The following is a 23,410-nucleotide window of genomic DNA, read 5'->3' as shown; positions in this document are numbered from 1 at the left end:
TCAAAACAAATATCAAAAGTCAGACAAAAACAATTTTCCATGCACACACTGATTTATTATATTGCCCACCTTTTATTCTTTGTTAAATGAATCCCATATCAGCTGTTCTCATTTTGTCTGGGATCAATATCAGGCTAAGAGGTCTATAATGTTCCAGGTGATCTCATTTACTCCTTTTATACACTGACACAAAAATTAGCTTTATTCCAGAACTTCTCTGGTGTCCAAAACTTATTGAAAAACCAATATCAACAGGCCATTAATATTAACAGCAGCTCTTCAGCCCACTTTTCAAAAACTAAGATGCAAGCTGTTCAATTATCCTGCTGGCTACAAAATAGTTAGCTTTAGTATCTGCCTAAAATCTTCCTTAGTAACTACTGGAATAAAATACATCTTACCATTTGATACGAATATAACCACTAGCTCTTCCCCCAACTACAGAAAAATAGTTATTAAGTACTTCTGTCTTTTTTGCATTATTGAAAACTCAACCATTTTTTTACATTATTAGGGGTTTTTTGGTCTTCTGAAAGGTGCAAAGAACAAGGTCTTACATACCCACATCACTCCCACTTCTTGATAGAAAATTGGTGTCAAGCCACTTTTTTCTTACCAGTAATAAAAGTTTAAAAAAAAGTTGTCAAAAGTTCTCCAAAGTCTAGTGGACCCTTGCACTAGCATAGTTAAGGCATGCCTGTCTCTATTACTAATGGCACTCAAAGGATTGACAAAAGGATACCCAGCAGCATAGCCAGCTGACATTGACCTCTTAACTCAGTGGTTCTCAACTTTTGACCCAAAGCACCCCTCCGAAAGTGCCAGTTCTTTGGATTCATTCATTTTTTGACTACAGAAAAAAGAGCAATTCTTCTGCTGCAACACATTCATAAAGACTACAGCAGGTCAGAATGTTTTTTTGACACTATGGATTCCCATTTGAAACTTGAGTTCAATCTTGTGAATCATGTGTAGGTGTATGCACACCTATCAGTACTAACATTGTGCAGCACCCTGTGGCACTCTTAAAACAAATCTCATGGCACCCTAGGGTGGGGTGCTGCAACACCCTGGCTGAGAATCACTTCTCTAGCTGAATTGCACAGTGGACTGGTGGCAGTCTTTGGAACAAGCCCAAAATAGGGCTTGAATTCAAGCTTCTGGAGGTACAGTAAAGCTCCTTAACAGCTCTGCCACCATACCTCCCTATCAGCATCAACACCACACCATTTTCAGGAGAGATATTTATGACCGAGCATATATGCAAATTGACAAATTAAATAATCTTCATAAAACAGAGCTGCCAAATTTTGTGCAGCAGTGTTCTAGTCATGAGCTAGTGATTTCTAATTCAAGCCCCATTTTGCAGCAGTAAGTCAATTTGATGTCATATACTGAGCCATAGCAAACTGCTTACCAATCTCCATTTTCACTTCCAATCTCCCAGGTCTCAGCAGTGCCTCATCAATCAGGTCTGGTCTGTTAGTCATTCCTAAAAACAAAATTGGAAACAAAAAAAAAAATAAAATCACGAACAGAATGTAAGCTCACTAAGTTTCTACTCAACAACAGAATATCAAACATATTTTGTACAGCTAGAGGGAGAAAATACAGACAAAAAATACCTCAGCACTTCTGGAGGCCTATGTAACATCACGGTGGGTCTCTGGCAACAGCAGTCAAACTTAACTTTGGATATAAACAGAAGTTCCTTCTCTGCTTGAATTAAAATGTACTGCTCTTATAGCTGAGGCTATGGAAGGTTTATCAGCCCCTGCAAATACCATGCATAGGTACAGAGTAGAGGTGTGCAAAGCAGGCAGTATTTGATTCAGATTCAGCCCGATTCTGGGAGAGTGACAATTCGTCGATTCGGGTCACTATCCCAATTCGATTTAGCTGAATCTGAAGATTCAATTCTGATTTGGAGAATCAGCAATTCGGTCATAGACACTGCCTTATACTTTTTTACTACATACCTCGAGGTACCAGGCATGACTCGTGAATGCCGAGATGGTGGGGCGGATGGCATGTCCCACAGGAGCACTGCCCTCCCCATCCCCCCATGTGCTTGGCGGCAGACCCAGAAGCAAACTGGAAGTACTTCTGGTCCACTTCTGGGTCTGTCACTGAGCACACAAGGGACCCTCCTGCACTCCCATGGGACGCTCCATCTGCCCCACCATCTCAGCGTTCACGAGCTGTACCTGGTACTTTGAGGTATGTAAGAAAACAAAACATATAAAGCTGTGTCTATGGCTGAATCATCAAATGTCTCCGAATCAAATCAAAGGCTTTCGATTCCATTCTGAGAGATTAACAGGTCTCCTGGTTCGATTTGGATTTGGAGATCTGGCCACTTGAATTTCCTCTGAATTGAATCAGTGACCAAAGCTTTGCACAGACCTAGTACAGAACACTGCACTGAAAGGTCACACACTCTACAAAAGCCACATAAAGGCAACACCTTTCTACAAGGTGAAATGGCAGAAAATACAAACATTTACTCAATTTCTCCTGGGGGAAACATGCCCCCTCCAGGAGAAAGATCTTTCAGGTGTCAACATGGAAGATCTCCCTTGTGAGAGAAACTCTCTCCCATGAAAATGAACACTAGTACTCTCCTCTCTCAGCCTGGTCTCAGAGGAGAGAGAAGCAGCAGGACAATGCACTGAGCCTCTTTCCAGACTGAGGACTGCCCAGTTTGGGAAAGGGGCTGGGGTCTTTCCCCTACTGCTCCCCTTCTTTTCTGGACTGGTCTGGGAGGGGAGCAGCTGCTGCTGCTGTCCCCTCATTCTTTCCAAAACCAAGGACTGCAAGCTGGGAGGCTCATGGAGGTTCTTCCCAAGCTTGGCTCCCAGCCCCATCAGTTTCCCTTTGCCAGCCACGTCACCCAGGTGGGCAGCAGGGATAGTGATTTCAAAGCTGGTGGGATCAGAAACCAGCCTCTGCAAGCCTGCTTCTCCATGCCTCCAGCTTCACGCTGCCATTCCTGCTGCCCGCTTCGGCAATGCACAATACAATTTAAAAGCCTGCAGTGCTGGGAACTGGAGCCAGGGAAGCCTTCCCCAGGACAATGGGGCAATGCTTCCTACGCTTCCCCAAAACAAGGACTTCCTAGTCTGAGGAGTGGGCTGGGGGCTCTGCCCCACTGCATCTTCTAAACTGGTTTGATAGGGAAGTGGAGCAGAGGGAAAGACTCCCGATGCATTCCCTAAATCTGCATGCCCCAGGGCCAGGGATGCATAGGAAGCCTTTTACCCATGCCTCCACTTCTCCCTCCTGGTAAGAGGGGAATTTTACAACTTCCATTAGAGCTGGTGAGAAAAGGTACACTTTCACTGCCTGCAGACATGGGGGGGAAAAAAGAAATATGCTTTACTTTAAATTTGGTGCGCTCCCTCGCTGAGCCCAGCACATGCCCAGAAGAGACAGTGCTTTAGTTGGATGTGGCTCTACAACACCTGTATAAAGTAGGTGCATTGAATCAGCTGTTAGATAAAAGCACCAAAAACCCCCACTGAAGCGCCTGATCTATACAGATGCTGCAGAGTTGGGTCTACGTAACATGCTGTTCCTTCCGGTAAAGTGTTTCTTTTTTTTCTTCCATGTCTGCAAAGCAGGCCTAGTGACCTACATTTCCAAATCAAGGATGAAATGCTGCTCTTCCGCTACTGAAAACTTCCTTAGCATACCACTTAATCTCCAAAACAAACCTTTAAACATCCAGGTCTCATGTCTCTTACACACCCTGCTCTTTTACAAATTGGCATCAAACTTGATATTTTCATACCAATGACCAGGATGTTATTCAGCTGCTCCACGCCATCAATTTTAGACAAGAGCTGGTTAACAACAGTATCATGGACTCCAGTGCTGCCTGCCATGCTCCCCCTCTGCTTGCAGATGGCATCAATCTCATCAAAGATTATGATGTGCAGACCACTGTTTGCTCCAAGCTGTTGGAAAGACAAAAAAAAAGCAGTGCTAAAATCTGATAATTCATTCCTAAAAAGACTCCAACTAAACAGTGAATGTGCTACCTTGAGTTCCTGCTACTCAAATGGGGACATTTCATCAGTGAGCAGCATGTGGTCAGCAGATCTCTTAGGTCTACTTCTTATCCTACCAGAACAAAACATTCTAGGGGCCTGTCTGAACTAGGATTTAAGTAGTGTTATTAACTACACCTTAGCCAGCATGTGCTGACACATACATTTCAAGACTAGGTGAGGCTGCCCCTAACATAATTGAGCTAATTTAGGCTTAACTTGGCCATGTGAGGAGGGGCTAGTCACAGTGTATGCTATATCTACATCAGGCTTTTAAAGTGTTATAGGACATGCTAGTTAATGAGAGAGAAACATGTCTAGACAATGCCCAGAATACCAGAAGCCCTTTAAGAGCAGCATACATTTTTTTGCCACTTGGCTTCTCCTAATATACTTCCATATTTCTAAAAAGGCACAACTGTCATCTTGGTTTGCTCATATCACAAAAGCATCATAAACTTGCACTTTTAAGATTGCAGATGCTAGATATAGATATGATCTCATATTCTGCACAAAGAGTGGGACTACAACCCTCCCTGGAGCTGCTTATGTGTAAATACCTCAGTCAGTATATATTCTGTAGTAAGAACAAAAAGTCAAAAGTTATTTTGATGGCTTAAATGCAGATAGGTAACCTGTATATTTTTATGAGCAAAAATAATATTTTAATAGAGTCTGCTCTCCTGGATTGAGCATTTATTTAGATACAAAAATCAAATGCTTACCAAAAGAAGACTACCATTTTAAAACCTTCTACATATTACAGCTTGAGCTATAAAGCAAAACTCAGGTTCAAAAGATGTCACTAGCAGAAATGTATACAAACTTTATTACAGTCTATAATTGTGCTGGGAAGAGATTCAAAGCTTGACCAATTGTAACTGTATTCTGGAGTTTTAGCCATGATTACAAGATGCATGCCATAATTGGCTCAGCAACTGGCTGACCTACACACAACCTGATAGCATTTCTTTGTTTGCCTGTAGCATAACAATTTTTAAAGTGCTGACATAATAAATCTCCCCCCCCCCACGAAAAAACAAAAAAACCCCAAAAAAACCAACACCCCCCCGCCCCCAATCACAACCTAGGAATGCTCTAGGTATCAATTTTTCTTGCAGGTGAGGCCACCAGATAAACCTCATTCAAAAGAAAATCAGAGCCCCATGACTACCTGGTGCTGCAGGCAGCGTAATCACTCTCTGCCTTCCCCTGATACTGCCTGCACAGAGCAGAGGGGGACAGAGGACTAGAGAAGGTAAACAGCATTGATCAGAGGGATAGCTGATGGAAATGGAAAAGACAGGGTCCTCAAGAGGCCTGGGAGCAAGCTCTCATTGTGGGGGAAGAGAGGCCCAGAGGGAGGCAGACCAAGAGGGGTGGAGGTGGGAGAGATTAATAAATTTTAAGGCTAGAGGGACCATTAGGATGCTCTGGATGCTCTGGTCTGACCTCTTGTGTAAAAGGTTACAGAATTTTTGTCTGAACCACAGACATGTTTTAGAAAAACACCCGGGGGGGGGAAGAGGAGGGACAGGAAGGTGCAGGATGGCATGGGTGCCAAGGTATATAGTTGACAGCCCAAGACGTCGTAAGTTCAAGGCCAAAGCACAAGCATTCTTGGTATTTAGCAAAATTCACAGATTTTGTTGGAATCTGATGTACTGTACCTTGTCACAAGGATGTGGGAAAGGAAAGAAATGGACTGAGTAGAGGTTAGGGCATTAGTTATGAGCTTGAGACTGTTTTACTTAAGAAACTGCCTCTCCTTCTCCCATATTAATAGTGCTGTTGTCTGTCAGGAGGGACACTGGAGTTGGATCCTCCTTGCCATGAAAGAGGGAGGCTAGCTGACTATTATCAGCATGGGCTTGCTCTTACCATGGAATTTGCTCTTGGCTCTTCAATTAAAACTAGCTTTAATCTGATGACCTTCCAAGGACCACTGCAAAACGTGTGCGTTTGGGAGGGGCTTTAGACAACTGAGTTCAAGATCCTGAGGAAAGGAAGGAAGGAGAGCAGCTGAGTACAGACCCTGGACTACAGAAACACAGACTTCAACTTATTCCAGGAACTCATGGGCAGAATCCCCTGGGGGAACAGTCTGAAGGGGAGAGGAGCCCAGGACAGTTGGTTGTACTTTAACGAAACCTTACTGAGGGCACAGGAACAAACCATCCTGATTTGCAGGAAGATGAGCAATATGGCAGAAGACCAACTTGGAAAAACAACTAGGGAGGAGTATAAGAATATTGCTCAGGAATGCAAGAATGAAGTCAGGAAGGCCAGAGCATAGTTGGAACTGCAGCTAGCAGGGGACATGAAGGGTAACAAGAAGGGTTTCTACAAGTATGTCAGCAACAAGAGGAGGATCAGGGATGATTGGAGAAAAGGGCAAATATAGTGCCCATGTTTAAGAAAGGGAGGAAGGAGAATCCAGGGAACTATAGACCAGTCAGCCTCACCTCAACTCCTGGAAAAATCATGGAGCAGGTCCTCAGGGAATCAGTTTCTATGCACTTGTAGGTGAAGGTGATTAGGAACAGTCAGCATGGACTCACTAAAGGCAAGTCATGCCTAATCAACCTGACTGTCTTCTATGATGATGACTGGCTCTGTGGATGTGGGTTGAACAGTGGATGTGATATAGCTTGGCTTCAGCAAGGCTTTTGATACAGTCTCCCACAACACGAGTTCACATGCAAGCTAAGGAAATATAGGCTGGATGAACAGACTGTAAAGTGGACCAAAACCTGGCTGGACTGATACTCAGAGGATCAGGCTCAATTCTAGCTGGCAGCCAGTATCAAGTGGAGTGCCCTAAGGGTTGGTCATGGGGCTGGTTTTGTTCAATATTTTCATCACTGATCTGGAAGATGAGATGGGGTGCAACCTCAGCAAGTTCACAGATGACACCAAGCTGCAGGAGTAGTAGGACTAGGATTCAGAGAGACCTCAACAAACTAGAGGACTGAACCAAAATAAATCTCATGAGGTTCAATAAGGCTGGACTCTGCACTTGTCACTTAGGACAAAACAATCCTATGTACCACTACAGGCTGGGGACCAACTGCCTAAGCAGCAGCTTTGCAGGACCAGGGGTTACAGTGGAGCAGAAGCTGAATATAAACCAACAATGTGCACTTGTTGCCAACAAGGCTGAAGGCATACCAGGTTGCATTAATAAGAGCATGGCCAGCAGATCAAGTGAAGTGATTGTGTGACTATTAGACACTGGCAAGGCCACATCTGGAGTACTGTGTTCAGTTTTGGGCCCTCCACTACAGAAAGGATGGGGACAAATTGGGGAGAGTCCAGCAGAGGACAATGAAAATGGTGAGGGGGCTAGGGCATGTGACTTGAGGAGAGGCTGAGGAAACTGGGTTTATTTAGTCTGGAGAAGAGAAGACTGAGGGGGAGATTTAATAGCAGCCTTTAACCATCTGAAGGGGGGGGGGTCCAAAGAGGGTGGAGTGAGACTGTTTTCAGTGGTGCCAGATAACAGAACAAGGAGCAATGGTCTCAAGTTGCAGCAAGGGAAATTTAGGTTAGATATTAAGACAAATTCTCACAAGGAGGGTAGTGAAGTGTTGGACCATGTTACCCAGAGAGGTTGTGGAGACTCCATCCTAGGAAGTTTTTAAGGCCTAGCTAGACAAAGCCTTGGCTGGGGTGATCTAGTTGGGGATGGTCCTACCTGAGCAGGGGGTTGGACTAGATGACCTTCTGAGGTCACTGCCAACCCTAATTTTCCAACTCTATGATCCCATTTATTTAACAAATTGCCAGTGATGGAGAACCCACTATGACTCTTGGTATATTGTTCTAATGGTAAAAAGAAACTGTCCCTTTTCCACATCATTTTCTCTTCCCTCTGGTTCCAGCTGCCATATCTTATCTGAGACTGAAAAGCTTCCGTTGTCACCCTTTAAAAGCTTCTTTGATAATTAGCCTAAGCTCCTCAGGACTCATTAGGCATGTTTTTCAAGCCTTTCACCATCTTTGGGCCTCTGCTCTGGTTCCTCTTCAGTTTACTAGCCTCCTCCTTGAACCACAGGCACCAGACGTGGACCTTATTTCAGCAGTGTTTACGTCATTGCTTTGGAGTGGTAGTGGTGAGAAGTTGGGACCCAGACAGGGGAAATTGATGGACAGACATGCAGAAGCTCTAACCCAGAATTGGGGGGGAATGAAAATTGGTAAGAGAAAACAGTGTGCAGGAAAGACGAAGCTTGGAAGAGGAAACACAGGGCCCCAGATATGGGGGAGGGAAGAGGCACACAGACAGCTTTCATAATATATGTAGAGAGGACAGAACATCTACCATGGGTGGGTGGAAGAGGCTGCAACAAGTCCCCCTAGACTAGAGAGGACAATGGACAATGGCATATAGGGAGCTTGTGGAGGAATACAAGCAGGCCCCAGTGTCTACAATGCATTCATCCTACAGAAGTGTGCAACCCTCAGGAGTATCATGCTACATCTTCCAAAGCATGTTTTCAAATACAAGCAATAGAAGGATCATTCACTTCAGGACTCAAAGCCTAACCAGGTATGACTGGGAAAAAACACAGTACAGAATACTTGTTCAGCACAGACTTAACGTTGTCATGCAGTTTTTCTTCTCTCCAAAATTCTTCCTCAAAAAGAATTGTTTCCCGTGTCTGCTGTCCACAATGTGAACACTGTGCGAATACACTGTCACCTTGGCAATCTTCCCCAGGCACAAGTCATTACAATACTGACCTTTCCAAGACCTTCCTAATCTCACAACCTGTCATCAGGACAAGCTCCCCCAGCCAAACTAGGGTCTATTTCATCAGGTGTGTTACCTCAAAGGAGTAGTAGTCCACAGATGTTACTTTTATTACAAGAGCAGGAGGGAAGGAGCTCTGTGGAGATGGACCAGCTCTAATTAACACACTTCCCAGAACCGCACAGCTGAAATTGAGCAACAAGCCTCTTAAAGTGCAAATTCTTACCACGTTTCATTAAAAAGTATGTCTAGAAACACTGGATCTAGAAAATCTTTTCTGTATAAGAGGCTATTTGCTACCATCTACCATAAAAGGCTATACTAAATTTGGCTGAGGAGCATCACAGGTACAACACTTTCCTAGTAGCAGGTACAAACAACCAAGAGCCACCTAACAGCTTATTCCTTCTGCTCAGCACATAAGAAACAGTATTTTGACCTTTAATTTTCAGATGGCTAGAAAAAAGGCCTAACCTTTAGTACTGACTGCATCTTTAACCACCATAGAGAAATATTAATTTACACCCTTGTCCCCAACACTACCACTGGCGGGGGGGGAAAAAAATCACTGTACCTAACCTAGTTTTGCAATATTGTTTCTACTTGCTAGTTTGTTTTAAGCAATGATAATTAACGACAGACTGAGATATCCTATAATCCTGGGACCAAGGAAATGTGAATTTTAGGCATTTAAGCTTATTCCACACTTATGCCTTTATCTTGTGCCTGCTGAAGTCAGGGGTAAAACTCCTACCGACTTCAATGGCAGAGGATTAGAAGCCTGAGGGTAACATTTAGCACCCATTTCCTTGCTCACATCCTATTCGGAGCAGCTGCCACACTCTATAATGCAAAACAGTCAGAGAAAACGTCATCCAAAAGTAGCATAAAAAAAGGCTCGTAAAACACTTTGAAATGCTCCCAGGTTCACAAGGACACTGCCAATCAAGGGATCAACAGCTTCTTTTCTCTAAACAAGCACTTCTATTCTACTTGGAACTCCTCTACTGGACAACGGCAACGTAGTTGTAGCTGTCTCTTCACCGCCCCCCCGATCATTTGGCCTAAAAGATGACGACATAAGTTACGGCAGCTGATAAGGGAAACTGCTATACCTTTAGCACAGAGAAGAAGCCTGAAAATAATTAGCCTGGAGATTACATTATTTTGCTAACAGAGAAAACTACTGCCCTGCTGTCATAATGATTCAGTGGGTAAGTGTGACCACAGATGGATCAGTGAATCGCACTAAATGCTCAAGACAATAAATTTCTAATTCTAAACCTCCTCTTTAGTTATTCTTCACATGCATGTATGTTGACAGTGATATTTATTCTTGCATTACCCTCCTTTGTTCCTCTTCTGCATCAGCGAAGAGCTTGCGGATGTTGGCCTCTGACTCGCCTACGTATTTGTTAAGGATTTCTGGACCATTGACCACTTTTGGTTCTCTGGCATTCAGCATCTTGCCAATCTGTCTTGCCATGAGTGTTTTACCACAGCCTGGTGGTCCATATAACAGGATACCTTTCACATGCTTGCAACCTAAAACAGAAACAAGCTTATTAAATTAGAGGCAAACTGAAAGATATAAACAAATGTACCAGTGACTAGGGAATCGCCACACCCAATCCAGTGTTCTACATGGGTCCTGTAACAAATGTGTTTTTGACCCAGTATAATATATCTCATCAATAAAATGGAACTGGGAGTATAGAACCATCAGCCTGGATCAAACCCATGCTACTGTTTTCAGAAGAAGCAAAAACCCTACGGCAGAGGTTCCCAACCACTGGGCCGTGGCCAGGTACCAGGCATTGAGGGGTTGGCTGCCGGGTCATGACAACTCAGACCCCCCTCTGTCCACCCGGACAAGAGGCTTCTGCAGCTGGCAGTCACATAAAAGGTTAAAGCTGGGCACTGGGGCAGCCTCAGAAGGGATGCAGCAGGCTCTGTGTGCCCAGTCCCACTCCCACCAGTCAGCAGTATAAAAGAGGTTGGGAACCACTACCCTGCAGTACCAATACCCAGCATAATCTTTCTGTCATGAAGGTTTGACTTTAAAAAACTTAACAGACAACTTAGAACATGAATCATTAATTTATATACATTTCAAATTCTGGTTAGTGACAATGTGACAACTCTGGAGAGCTATATAAATTTCCAAAGCCCCTTCTAAAATTTTGCCAAATTCTTGGCCTGAACAATATACCATGGCAATTTGGGAAGATCCAGGATCGTGCAAGGTAGTGCAGCAACACCCGCTCCGGCAGTCTGAAAGGTGTGCAATGAGCTCTCTTAGCTCACCAGCATGTCAGTGTAGCATCCGCCCAAGTTCTACCTGTGCTAATCTGCTCTGAGCCCACCAGCTAGTTGGCACAGACTCAGGTGAGAGCCCCTGCTTTTATACAGCTCTGAAGCCCAAGGGGTGAATGCTCCCACTCTGCCCTCTCTTCCTCCCCAGCCGACTGAATTCAGTGGTAAGGGAAAAGATGGGATGAGAGCCTGGTCCAACTAGCTGCTGAGCTCAAAGCTCTGGCAGGAGCTATTCCGACACGCTAATGAACTCAGAGCTAACTGCACACCCACCACACTGCCAAAGGGAGGTGAGACCAAGCTACCACTCCCTCTCCTCATCCTCAGGGAATTGTATTTGCATGGTAATGATTTCCACAGCTTAATTATGCATTAGCTGAAAAATATCACATCAGTCCTAGTCAAGTTTGCAGAGGAACAAGCCAGTTGTGCCAAGCAAATGTAGATCACTACGTAGGATCAACTCATTTAAACAAGTCCCACTTCAATACAATTAAACGCAAAATCAAACTTCTTTTACTGATGATTCTCTCACCCCCATAAAAAAGTCAGTGCTTTCACATTCTTGCTATACTCAGCAAGCAGGTCTCCAGGACATATTGCTGAAGGAGGAAAAAACCCGAAGGACCTAACCTTCCCATGATGAAGCAAGCTCCTGCAAGGTCCTATATGATGAATGAATTAGACTGACAAGCCTAGAACAATCTATAAACAGGAAAACTCTTTTGCATGGTTGATTTGAGCTCAGGAATTCCTATGCAAACAGGTAGGGAGATTCACTAGACTCAGTTCTATTTTATTCCGCTGCACCCAGACAATCCCACATACATTCTGGACAGGGGGACAGAGAAAGGATGGAAGCCCTAATTGTTGGAATCTACCTTCAATAAAATGAAGTAATTTGGTTTGGATTTCCAGTGGCAAATTAAGATGCCAAAAGGTGTGTAGGGTACAGGTGGGGGGAGGGGGAGAAGGGGGAAAACAGGAGAGACTTGAACCTGTTTAAGAGCTATGCTCGTCTCCCAGTAGATTAGATCAGATCAGTCTAAGAAGCCTGGATGTTTAATTGTTTGGTGAAGAAAAAAAACATTACTCGCTGGAACCAGCTTAGTGTCAGATGTTGCTCACTTCGTAAATCATCTCTATTTTTAGAGATTAGATTCCTCTTATCAAATATTGGACTTTCTGTATTAGTCCTGTTTTACATAATTATGTAACGTCTGAATTAAAACTCTTGCAGTGTTCGATTTACCGGTTTAATAGAGGAAAAAAAGGAAATGGTCTTAAGGCCTGGAACCCAAAGACAGGTTCAGCTTCTAGAACCATGGGTATGAGCAGAGTGAGCTTGAGCAAGTCAAATCGCCAGGAGTTTAGATGCAGATAACAATACGTTCCCTTCCTGCTCTTTGTTTGGTCTGAGTTACATTTCAAATTCTTCAGGAGACAGTATTTCACGCTACATATAGCACCTAACACAATAGGACTTTTGCATTCATACTTGTAATGGTAGCAACGTATGTTAAAGTACATAAAAATCTATAATGGTAAAGAAGCCAGTTAATTTTACTCTTTGCCCTATTACTAAGCAATTTCATCTCTCTTATAACAACATACTATTATTACACTGCTGTTTCATTTCCCTGCTCCTCTGGCACTATGATGGATACTTAAACATGTTAATTTCAATTTGAATAACTATACTTTGCAAGGTATTCTGACATGTATGTTTCTCCACTTCCCTTTCTCTTACACCTCTCTGATGTTCGCACATTATGAATGCACAAACATTTAATAAAACAACAAGTATACTGTTTCAATGGAGCAACACTAGCAATGCTTAGAATTTTGCCTTGTAAAGTATTCTGAAACTAAGTGAAACATTGCCTAACACAGCAAAGCTGACATTTTCTGCTGAGAAAACAATGAAAGCTTTACCACAAGAAAGGTATTATTAGAGAGACCTGTGTGAAAGAATTTGTTAGTCAACTTTCAAGCATCCCAAAGTCAAAAACAAAAACAAAATAATGGCAGTAAAGACCAATTTTACACAAGAATGAGCACAGCAATGATAAATTAGAAGCAATCCCTGTCAAATTAGTGTCAAGAAAGGGATTGTTAGCACATTTTGTGGGGGGAACATGATCTCTTATGTAGCCAAAAAGTGCAAGGTAGGATTTGAATGATGAGTGATGCTCTGGAGGGGAATCCCAAGCACAGAAACCAGTTGACGCTTAGACAGCCCTACCATGCTCAGTCAAGAAAGGCTAACAAAAAGCTACTGACAAGTCAAGGCACATGTAACACAAACAAGTTTGGGAATCTCTTGCAACAGGCAGGCCAGCTATACTGAATGCATACATTTTCACATAGAACACCTGCATAAAGGGCCACGATGAGGAGACAAGCTACTAAGACTGAATTGTACTCCTTCATTTTGCAACACTTTACTTTCTGTAAAATTACAGTATACATGTTAAAATGGCAAAGCGTGTAGTGAAGGGATTGGGATCACTGAATCAATGACAGAAAAGTGGCAGTGCATTCAGCCACTCACTAAACCCAGATTAGAAGGGTAATGTTTGTAACAAGGCAATTCAGGGATATTCTGTTCTGGGACAAACAGAGACACAACTTATCTGGAAGGTCTGTTCCTAACCTAAAAATACAGCACCACTATTCCTGGTCCTGCAAATCCCAGCTCCAATACTAACTTCTTGGCAAGTGACTTAATATTCCCTATCTCTGCTTTTCCTCCACCTGAAAATTGAGGCTAATGCTAATCCTCTGCTTCACAGGGATGTCAAGGGCTAGGTACAGACAGTCAAAAAGCCTGAGGCCAAATCAGTTCAATCTTTGCAGGTTAGTCTAAGATGCACAGATTAAATTGAGACAGAAGTGAACAGACATTTACCTTTGATTCAAGAAACAGAGCCACATGTCTGCAGTGTCTTAGGCCAGAAGCCAGGGGTTCGCTAGAGCATGTTCTCTGGCTGCATGTTCACTTCCTCTTCCTGCTGCCCCTGAGGTCTCTGGAATTTGCAGTCCAGAATTACAACAGCAGGACACTGCAGGGTTGTTCATCACTTCTTCCTGCTTCCAGGTGCCTCTGGGATTTGTAGTCCACAGTTGCAGCCAGAAGTAAGTTTGAGCAGGGGAAGGGGTGATTAACCCCTCTCACTGGCCCCAGACCTCAACCGGGGTTTGCCTGGGGGAGGGCGGTCTCCCCCACTCCCATAGACTGGGCTATATACCCAGCTGGGCTTTGCCCCCACAACCATTGTCAGCCAGCCCTCACTGCTCAGGCTAGGGGGCCAAGGGGTGGGGCCAGCCCTGCTCTCTGAAGCAGACAGCACAGCCTAGCCCAGGGCTGGAAAGCATGCTGGGTGACTCTGATTTAACGTGAACCAGGAAGGCGCCTGGAACAGAAGTTTCATAAACTGGTTTGACCTAAATCAGTTAAGTCTGATACTACATTCAACCAGCTTCATCTTAAACCAGTTTCAGACATTTTGAAACTGGTTTACGTGCACTGAACTTCTGTTCCGTTACAGGTTGAAACCAGTTTCTGATCACGTAAACCAGTCTGTGTGCAACTTCTGCCTGTAGAGGCTAAAGCAAAGAGTTCCTTTCAAATAGGAAGTTACATACTGTTACGATCAGACAATTTTCTTGCACAGCTACATCAACCTGGCCAAATATTAAAACAAACAGGCCTTAGTTAAAATAGACAGGTGATGACAAACTAAAAATACTACATCCCAAATCACACTGCAATTCCATGCACCCAGGAGGAGTTTTGATTAAGTTTTATCTTCACTCTGCAGACTGTACCAGCATGACCAAATGTCAATACTATTATGAGGATCTTATGAACTCAGATTATTTGCAGACAAGCATTTCCAACTCACCAGGCTAAGTATTAGGACTATCATTTGGTTTAAGGTCATTTATGTAATAGGATACTGGATTATCTCACAATTTAATTACCTATTCAGTCTCTAACAATACATATGTAGATCCAAACGGCAAAATAGGCAAGAAAAAAAAAAAAAAAGACATCAACAGGTAATAAAATTAGGAGACACTGATGAAGATTCAAAGAGACAATGGCAGGCCATTTGTGATAGAAACACAAATGGAAACTCTGACCAGAGTTCCAGGTTAGCAAAAATTAAACTAACTCTAATAGCCATGAATTTATTTCTCCTAATGCACTGCCTTCCTTGAAACATCAACACAAAATTGCCTAAATGTATAAGGGATTTTCCTATTTAGCACTGTAATTCCCCCTTGACTTAAAATCAAAGCATTCTGGTGTGATCATATCATTCAGGTGCACCTAAGAGAAACCAACATCTGTAGAAACGTACCAGCCCTGAATACAGCAGGAGTGATATTTATCTTTATACATTAATCTTCAAGCAGGTTAGGGTATGATTATGGTTCCAAGCCTTCACCTGCCACACATGGAAGAGAAATTTTCCATTAACACACAGTTGGATGGAATTTCCCCTTCCCCTCATCAAATAAGCTTTCCATTATTCCTACCTAGATACACTACCTCTAGTTAACCTCTGTGGGATTTAAGTACTATTGACAAGAAGTTACACTGAAGAAACTTGCTCCTGCTTCTTACTCCAAAGGCTGGAGTGTGCATAGACCTATTGCTCACCTACCAGAATTTTTTTAATAGATTTTAAAGACCAGGTGCTTGACATAACAAATCACATGCTACTACAAAGAAAAAGCCCATCCACAAATATCAGTATGGTCTTACTAAGGCATTAAAAACCACCTCTCTCAGCTTTTCTTCATTATGCATTGTATAGCCATGAAGGGAAGGTTTTTATTTTGTTTTCTTTTTCTTTTTTTTTAATGCACATATATTACATACAGAAGGCTCCAACTAGATTTATGGCAATGGTAGGACATTTATCAGTTTTGTTCAGATGGAATGCGATAAAAATGAGAATAAATCACCCCTAAGTATGAGCTTCCAACATACACACAAAGTGCCTTTGGCTACACAATCAAAAAACATAATCCAAAATGAGATTTGTGATGGCAAGTTCACAGTGGATGCAAAACAAACTAATCTACCCATTAGCCACCACTGCAGTAGCAAAAGAGCAACTACCTCATCTTTTAACAGCCTGATAATAAATATGTAGCCAAATATCTAATTTAATATTAAGTATGATCACTGATGAGCTTACATTTATTTGTAATTCTTGTGCATCTGGCTGTTAATACCCACAAGGCTCACTAGCAATTTTCTGCAGCCTTTAGTATTAAAAGCTAGATGGTACTTCTTTACTCGAAAGCCAAGTGCCTGGAAATGCAACGAACTTTTAAAAAAATAACAAACAAATGAACACCAATGGGTTGCTGGCTGCCCTAACAGTACCACTGTGTGCCCACACAAACAGAGCAGGGCAACTACCTGCAACCAAGGGTCTCTTTGCAGGAGTTGAGGGGGAGTTTTATTCTGTGATTACAGCTGTATTACAGCTCTATTCAACTGAAGAAATGTGGTTAACACCCCAGGTACTTCCTTCTCCTACCTGCTTGGGGCCCAATTCATGAATTTCCCATTACATGAAACTACAGAGCAACTCTTTTGCCCTAATGAAGAATCTTCACCCTGGAAAACCTATGCTTTTTAATTGCTTCTTCTACTTCAGGAAGCATCAATTCTACCTCCTGCACCTTTCAAGCCAGTCTCCCTAGGTCTAATAACTTGGACAATTTAAGGATCACTTTACTCTTAGCCCACTAGTGAAGGGGTTCAATCCTCTCTTGATTTTTATAGGGTCAGGGGCATACTACACAGGACATTCAGTATAATCATTTCATCAGCTTTCCCCTGGTTAACATTTTTATCTCCCAAATTAAAAGATTGTGGCTGCCACTCCATCCCATGTATGCTTACTAAATCCATGTAACAGAGGTTAAGCAATTGCCATAATTACATGAAATCTGCAGTTTACAACTAAGTGCAAGAATAACCTGCAATCAAGCCAGCAGAATATTTACTTAAACAGCAATTTCTCTGTAGTAAGAACAGGCCTTATCTCTGGCTCCATAAAGTGCAATGCAAACATATAGTGTGACGTTTCATTATTGAAGTCAATGGTAAAGTTAGCAATAAACCATGGAGTCCTGGCTTCCAATTCACTGCACTAACCACTAATAACACTCTCTTCTGAAAAGGAAGGTCTGGTAATCTGCACTGGTGGCGCAACATTTAAAAGGAGGCTATGGCTAGAACTGATAATGGTTTCAAGAACTATGAAAAGCTCCATTCCTACATAGAGAAAAATTACATGCAAGCTACAGTAAAAGAACAGGATTATGATTACAATGTCAAATATTCAAAAGCAGCTTATAAAATCTAAACTTAGCCTGCTTGTGCATATGCACTATGAGACCATGTTTACCCACATCATTGAAGGCTACTTTTTCACAGGACCCCTGCCTCATCTAGTGCACAGAATGGATTGTGACCACTGGATGACCAACTACTCAAAATGCTGTTTTCTCCCTATTGTGCAAGGCGTGGTGCCAGGCCTTATTTACAAACCCTGCTTTCAAGACAGAATTGTTCATTTCCTCAGGGGCTTCGCCATGGTGCTCATGAGCTTTACTAACATAAATGAATTTATTCTGACAACACTCTGTGAAGTAAGTGGATTTTCTCCTCACTTTACAGATGAAAGCTGAGGCACAGATATTAAGGTCAAAAGTATCCTCTAATTTGGAGCATCTAATTTGATCCCCCTGGGACTCAATTTTACACACTATTTTGCATCATAGAGCATTTCACATCTGCAAAACAAATTCCAAGTTTCCTCAGGTCTCTCCATTTCTCTGCTCACAGCCTGTGTGTTGTTCTCATCCAAACATGATGTCCTAGCATTCCCCAGGTCCTAGTCCTAAGTGTCTTTGCCCTGCCATTCCCAGTTCTGTCCTACTTTCTACCTCCTTGTCAGACCTGTCTCCTTTGCCCCAACCCAGTGGTTCCTAGCCCCGGTTCCCCATCTTAATCCCAACCAGTCCCACTTTCTGAGTTCCTTTTCCCCATCGTGCTCCCCTGACTTACAACACTGGGGCCCTAATCCATGCCTGGGGCTCCTAAATGGTACCACAGTAATAATAGATACTAATGGAAACCTTCAGGTACACCACGCATGATGCAACGTTGGTAACACCCTTAGCAATTCACACTGAAAGTTCCTCATCATTCAGTTTACCCATATAAAAATTAGATTCTGTTTTGGAAGACAAACTGCATGCTTTTAAACCCATACTTCCAGGCAATAATCACAGGACTACTTTAGCAGAGGTTCTTAATGCCAGAAGTAGTTGTGACAAAATGTGTCTCCTAAGTTTTCAGCTCTCATACACCAGATTTCAAAGTGATCTGTATGGCCTGTCTTTTACAGATCTGGGTGACTACTGATAATTTATATGGTCCATCTCTAAACATTCTTTGGAAGTTACGGAAACCACACATTACAAGCAATTCTTAAAGAGTCAATACAGTCTCTATGCAGTTAGAGTAGAGAATGGCATATTTATTGCCTTCTGAACACAAGGCAATGTGCATGCACTCCACAGCAAATAGAAAAGGGCAACTTCTGCAGTTGTAGATAGCAAGCAATTGCTTTCTTTTCCTTTCCTAATAAATTATATGTTAACCTGAACAGATGTCACATTGACATTTGAGATCTGAAACATAGCTGAAGAGCAAGTTATGACTAATATGGGGGGGAGAGTGTCAGAAAGCTTTGTTTTTTCAAATTTAAGATAAGCTCTTTAGCCCTAGGGTTCATCTGAGAGAACAGGAAAGTTCTGCTGGGAGTCTTAACCTTCCCTTCCCAGCAAAATACCTCTTTGTGTAGTATGTGTGTAAACATGCAGAGGCAAGGGTCTATGTATTTATACAAACATGGCAATCTCTAACTCATTGCCAGTGGTATTCAATACACTAGTACTCATTCAAAGAAAAACCATTTTAGTAACATGGTTTGCTTAATACAGGAAGAAAAAGAAAGGCCCAAACATGAGAATCATAATAGGGTTGGGAGGGATTTTCCAGGACCACTTAGTCCAAGCCTTTACACAGCATAGGATGTACTATTCCTAAACCATTTCAGACAGATGCCCAGTCAAGCTTCTCCTGAAAACCTCCACTGAAGGCGATTCTACAGTTTCTTTAGGCACCTTGTTCCACTGTCTTACCATTCTTACACTTGGAAAATTTTTCCTAAAATTTAATCCAAATTTACTTTGCTGTAGATTAAATCCACTGCCTTATGTCCTGCCCTCTATAGCAGAGGAGAACAGTTTTTCTCCCCGCTTTTTGGCAGCCTTTCAAAGGAGAGCAGATTGTGCCTAGAGGCTATCCAATTTCTAGACATAGCCAAAGTTCTTGACCTCTGAATTATACTGCTGCCATCTCAGCATTACATTTGCAGAGTCAATTTTTGCATGCAATAAGAGTGTCTTGCATTTAAAGGCATCTCAAGCCAATAAGAACACTGGAGAAATATAATCCTATTGTGGTGTTTTATTGGTTAATGTGCTGTCATTCAATATTCTGTTGAAGGAACTGTAGGTGTAGCTGCATCAAAACCAGGAAGAGGAATTGAAATTTCATAGATTTCATAGACATTCGGGCTAGAAGGGACCCCGGAGGATCACTGAGTCTAGCTCCCTGCCCCAGGGGCAGGAAGTCAGCAGGGATCATAGGATCCCAGCAAGATAAGCACCCAAATGTGTCTTGAAGGTGTTCAAAGTGCGTGCTTGAACCGCCTCCGACGGTAGTCTATTCCAAACCTCAGGGGCTTGGACAGTAAAGAAGTTCTTCCTTATGTCCAGCCTGAATCAGTCATGGCAGAATTTGTGACGATTCGATCTTGTCATCCCATGGGGCGCTCTGGTGAACAGACGTTCCTCCAGATCCTGATAAGCACCCCTCAAACTTATAGGTAGCCACCAGATCACCCCTGACCCTGCATGTTTCCAGGCTGAAGAATCCCATGGCTCTCAGCCTCTCATCATAAGGTCTGTTTTCCTGACCTCCGATCATGCGCATGGCTTTCCTCTGCACCCTCTCAAGCTTATCCACATCCTTTTTGAATTGCGGAGCCCAAAACTGGACACAGTACTCCAGCTGTGGCCTCACCAAGGCCGAGTATAACGGGAGAATGGCATCCCGGGATTTGCTTGAGAACCATCTATGGATGCAAGCCAGTGTTTTGCTCGCTTTACTAGCCACAGCATCACATCGAAGGCTCACGTTCATCTTGTGGTCAATCATGACCCCCAAGTCCCTTTCATCTGTAGTACTAACCAGTGTAGCACTGCCAAGCCTATAAGCATGCCATGGGTTTTTCCTCCCAAGGTGGAGAACCTTACATTTTTCAGTGTTGAACACCATCAGGTTCTCATCCACCCATTTCATTAGCCTATCAAAATCTGCCAGGATTACCCTCCTGTCCTCAGGTGTGGATGCTTTACCCCAGAGTTTGGTCAGTCTGCTTCTGACTCCAGTGTCTACATCACTGATGAAGATGTTAAACAGTATAGGCCCTAGGACAGAACCTTCAGGGACCCCACTGGTCACAGGACACCATGATGATTGGCTTCCGTCAACCACCACCCTCTGGGTCTTACCGTGAAGCCAGTTCCTCAGCCAGTGGATCGTGGTGAGGTCAAGGCTGCAGTTAGCCAGTTTCGCCAAGAGGTGATCATGGGATACCAGATCGAAGGCTTTTTTGAAGTCAAGATATATGACATCAATCTCTTCCCCCTTGTCCAGGTGATAGGTCACTTGGTTGTAAAAGGAAATGAGACTGGTCATGCAAGACCTACCTGCAACAAACCCATGCTGGGTTTATCCATCAGGATATTGCCGTCAGCTAGTCTGTTAAAGATGGCCTCTTTGATAATCTTTTCCAAGACCTTCCCCAGGACAGAGGTCAGGCTGATGGATCTGTAGTTTGCTGGATCTACTTTCCTTCCATCCTTGAAGATAGGCACAACATTGGCCTTCTTCCAGTCTTCAGGCACTTCACCAGAGCACCAGGAGTTCTCAAAGATCCATGCTAGGGGCTGAGCTATGCTGCTTCCCAGCTCCTTGAGTACCCTGGGGTGTAAACCATCAGGGCCAGCTGACTTGAAGGTATCCAGCCTGTCAAGGTGTTCCTTCATGAGGTCAGCCTCGCTGGAGGGTAAGGAATCCTCCTCACCCACAGTGGGCAGGGGCATCCCATGGGACTGGTGAAAAACTGATGCGAAGTACCCATTTAGCAAGTTTGCTTTTTCCCGGGCATCGGTTCTCAGTTGTCCCATCTGGTTTAGCAGGGGTCCAATGTTGCCCTTGCTTTTCCTCCAGCTCCCCACATATCTAAAAAAAGGACTTTTTATTGTCCCTGATATTTGTAGCTAGCTGGAGTTCCATCGCAGTCTTGGCTTTCCTAGTTTGCACCGTGCAGTTCTGGACCAGAGCAGAGTATTCCTCCTTGGTGGTGGTTCCAGTCCTCCATCCTTGGTAGGTCTTCCTTTTAAGATGCAGGAGGTCCACTAGTTCCCTGGAGAGCCAAGGGGGCTGCTGTGCCCTTTTGCTGCCTTTCCTCCGAGAAAGGGTAGACTTTGCTTGCGCATCCAGGATTGCAACCACTCATCCTGAACTCCCCTCTCCTTCGGGTCGTGGCCCTTTAGGGGCTCACTGACAAGCCTCCTTAGCTTGTCAAAGTCCTCATGCAATCTCTTTTAAACTCAACTGAGGAAATATTTCAATGCCTGAATCTTCTTTGGCCACAGAAACACTATTGGCCAAGTGATGATGCATCATTGCTGTGAAGATAATGCATCATGGCTATTTCAAATGTAAAGATTCAGGTGATGAAAGCCAGCATCTATCATTTTTCTTCATTCCATTAAGACCTTAACCTTTATTTGATGAACAGGTGCCTCAACTCCATGTTTGCACCACTTTCAGTAAGAAGAAAAAAGATGAGCTCAAGGTAACAGACCAGGTTTTCCTCCCTCTACCCTCAATCCCCTTATTGTACCACTCCCATCCTCCACTCTGTAGCAGAGCAATGACAATACTCTCCTAGAGCTATGTATGTTAGCAGGGCCAAGACCTTCACATTGAAGAACAGGAATAAAATGACATATCCAACAGAGGCAGAAGGAGAATTCAGCAAATTCTGGCTACTGTCCCGTATAAAGTAAAAAGGTAAAGGGGAAAACACCTGATCAGACACTAACCTTGGTTCAGTCTTCAGTATCTTAAAGGTTTTCCTCATCTCACTCTGCATCAGAGGGATATCACTGTACATTCAATCTAGTAATATTACTGCTCAATATCCTAACTGGACATCAGGTAAACTCTTGAATGGATATGAAAGAAAACCTGACAGCTCAGCTACTATGGCAACTTCCTGCTTCTCCCACTGAAACTAAACCAGAAAGTTCACAATCTCACGAGCGCTAGAAATAAAGACAGGTCAGGCAGTGGCAGATGAACACATAAGTGTGTATCTGAAAGACAGGCATCAACATGGGCTATGACAGATCCAGAATTTAAAACAGTCCAGAAATATAATGAAGTGAGCCAAAGCTAAACATGGCACCAGCATCAGCGGCAGCTATGGCTGACAAAACTGGAATCTTACAGTACAAGCTTGCTTTCCTGCTATAGCAGCAGCTACCTCCGAAATCAGGAGTGAAGTGATATGCCAGACATGTTTGTTCACCAAGAGCGTAGCCAGCCAGCCACCCTTCCTGCCCCCGAAACAATGCTATACTTGGGTTTAGTAGATTCTATAAATTCTAACAGGCATTACATCCTGCGTGGTTTATTCAGACAGGACAAAACTAGTCAGGCATATGAGAATGTAGTTTTGCAATAAGATCAATAATGGGGAATGTGAAAGGATATCATGTTCAAGTCAAACTTGAGAAAAATAAAGATAGACTATTGTGTCTGATCTGAGCAAAGAGTCCACTGCTGATAAGTCAAGGCTGAAAGTGTCAGTATGAATAAGTTCCCTGTCCGCTTGGAGGGAAAAAAAAAAAAAGATTATATGGACTCTAACAAAAATATCTACACAAAACTAAGTATCCTACAGTGTTGAACATTTCAGTTACTTTTACTCTGCACTGTTTAGTCAGTTAAATAAATAAAGCACCACAGAGGTTTGAAAACAGTGGGAAGAATATGATTTCCTATTTCACCAGGTTCCCTTAGCTAAATAAATTGATTAATACA

At 43.1% G+C, this 23,410-nt stretch overlaps 1 protein-coding gene across 2 annotated transcripts in view; it reads right to left on the bottom strand.

Annotated features, from left to right (window-relative positions):
• NSF (N-ethylmaleimide sensitive factor, vesicle fusing ATPase) overlaps positions 1-23,410 on the bottom strand; it is a 117,171-nt gene that overhangs the window by 41,163 nt on the left and 52,598 nt on the right. For both annotated transcript variants that reach the window (XM_090044744.1, XM_090044743.1), the window contains 3 exons: positions 10,154-10,353; positions 3,794-3,959; positions 1,418-1,492 (listed from right to left, as the gene is read on the bottom strand). In XM_090044744.1, coding sequence (XP_089900870.1) covers positions 1,418-1,492; positions 3,794-3,959; positions 10,154-10,353 — 441 coding nt within the window. The remainder of the gene's footprint in view (positions 1-1,417; positions 1,493-3,793; positions 3,960-10,153; positions 10,354-23,410) is intronic.

The sequence above is a fragment of the Crocodylus siamensis genome, chromosome 4 (assembly GCF_052110815.1).
Source record: "Crocodylus siamensis isolate JL-2025a chromosome 4, ASM5211081v1, whole genome shotgun sequence".
Taxonomy (NCBI): Eukaryota; Metazoa; Chordata; order Crocodylia; family Crocodylidae; genus Crocodylus; species Crocodylus siamensis.
The sequence above is the reverse complement of the archived record's forward strand: the minus strand, read 5'-3'. Positions and strand labels throughout refer to the sequence as shown.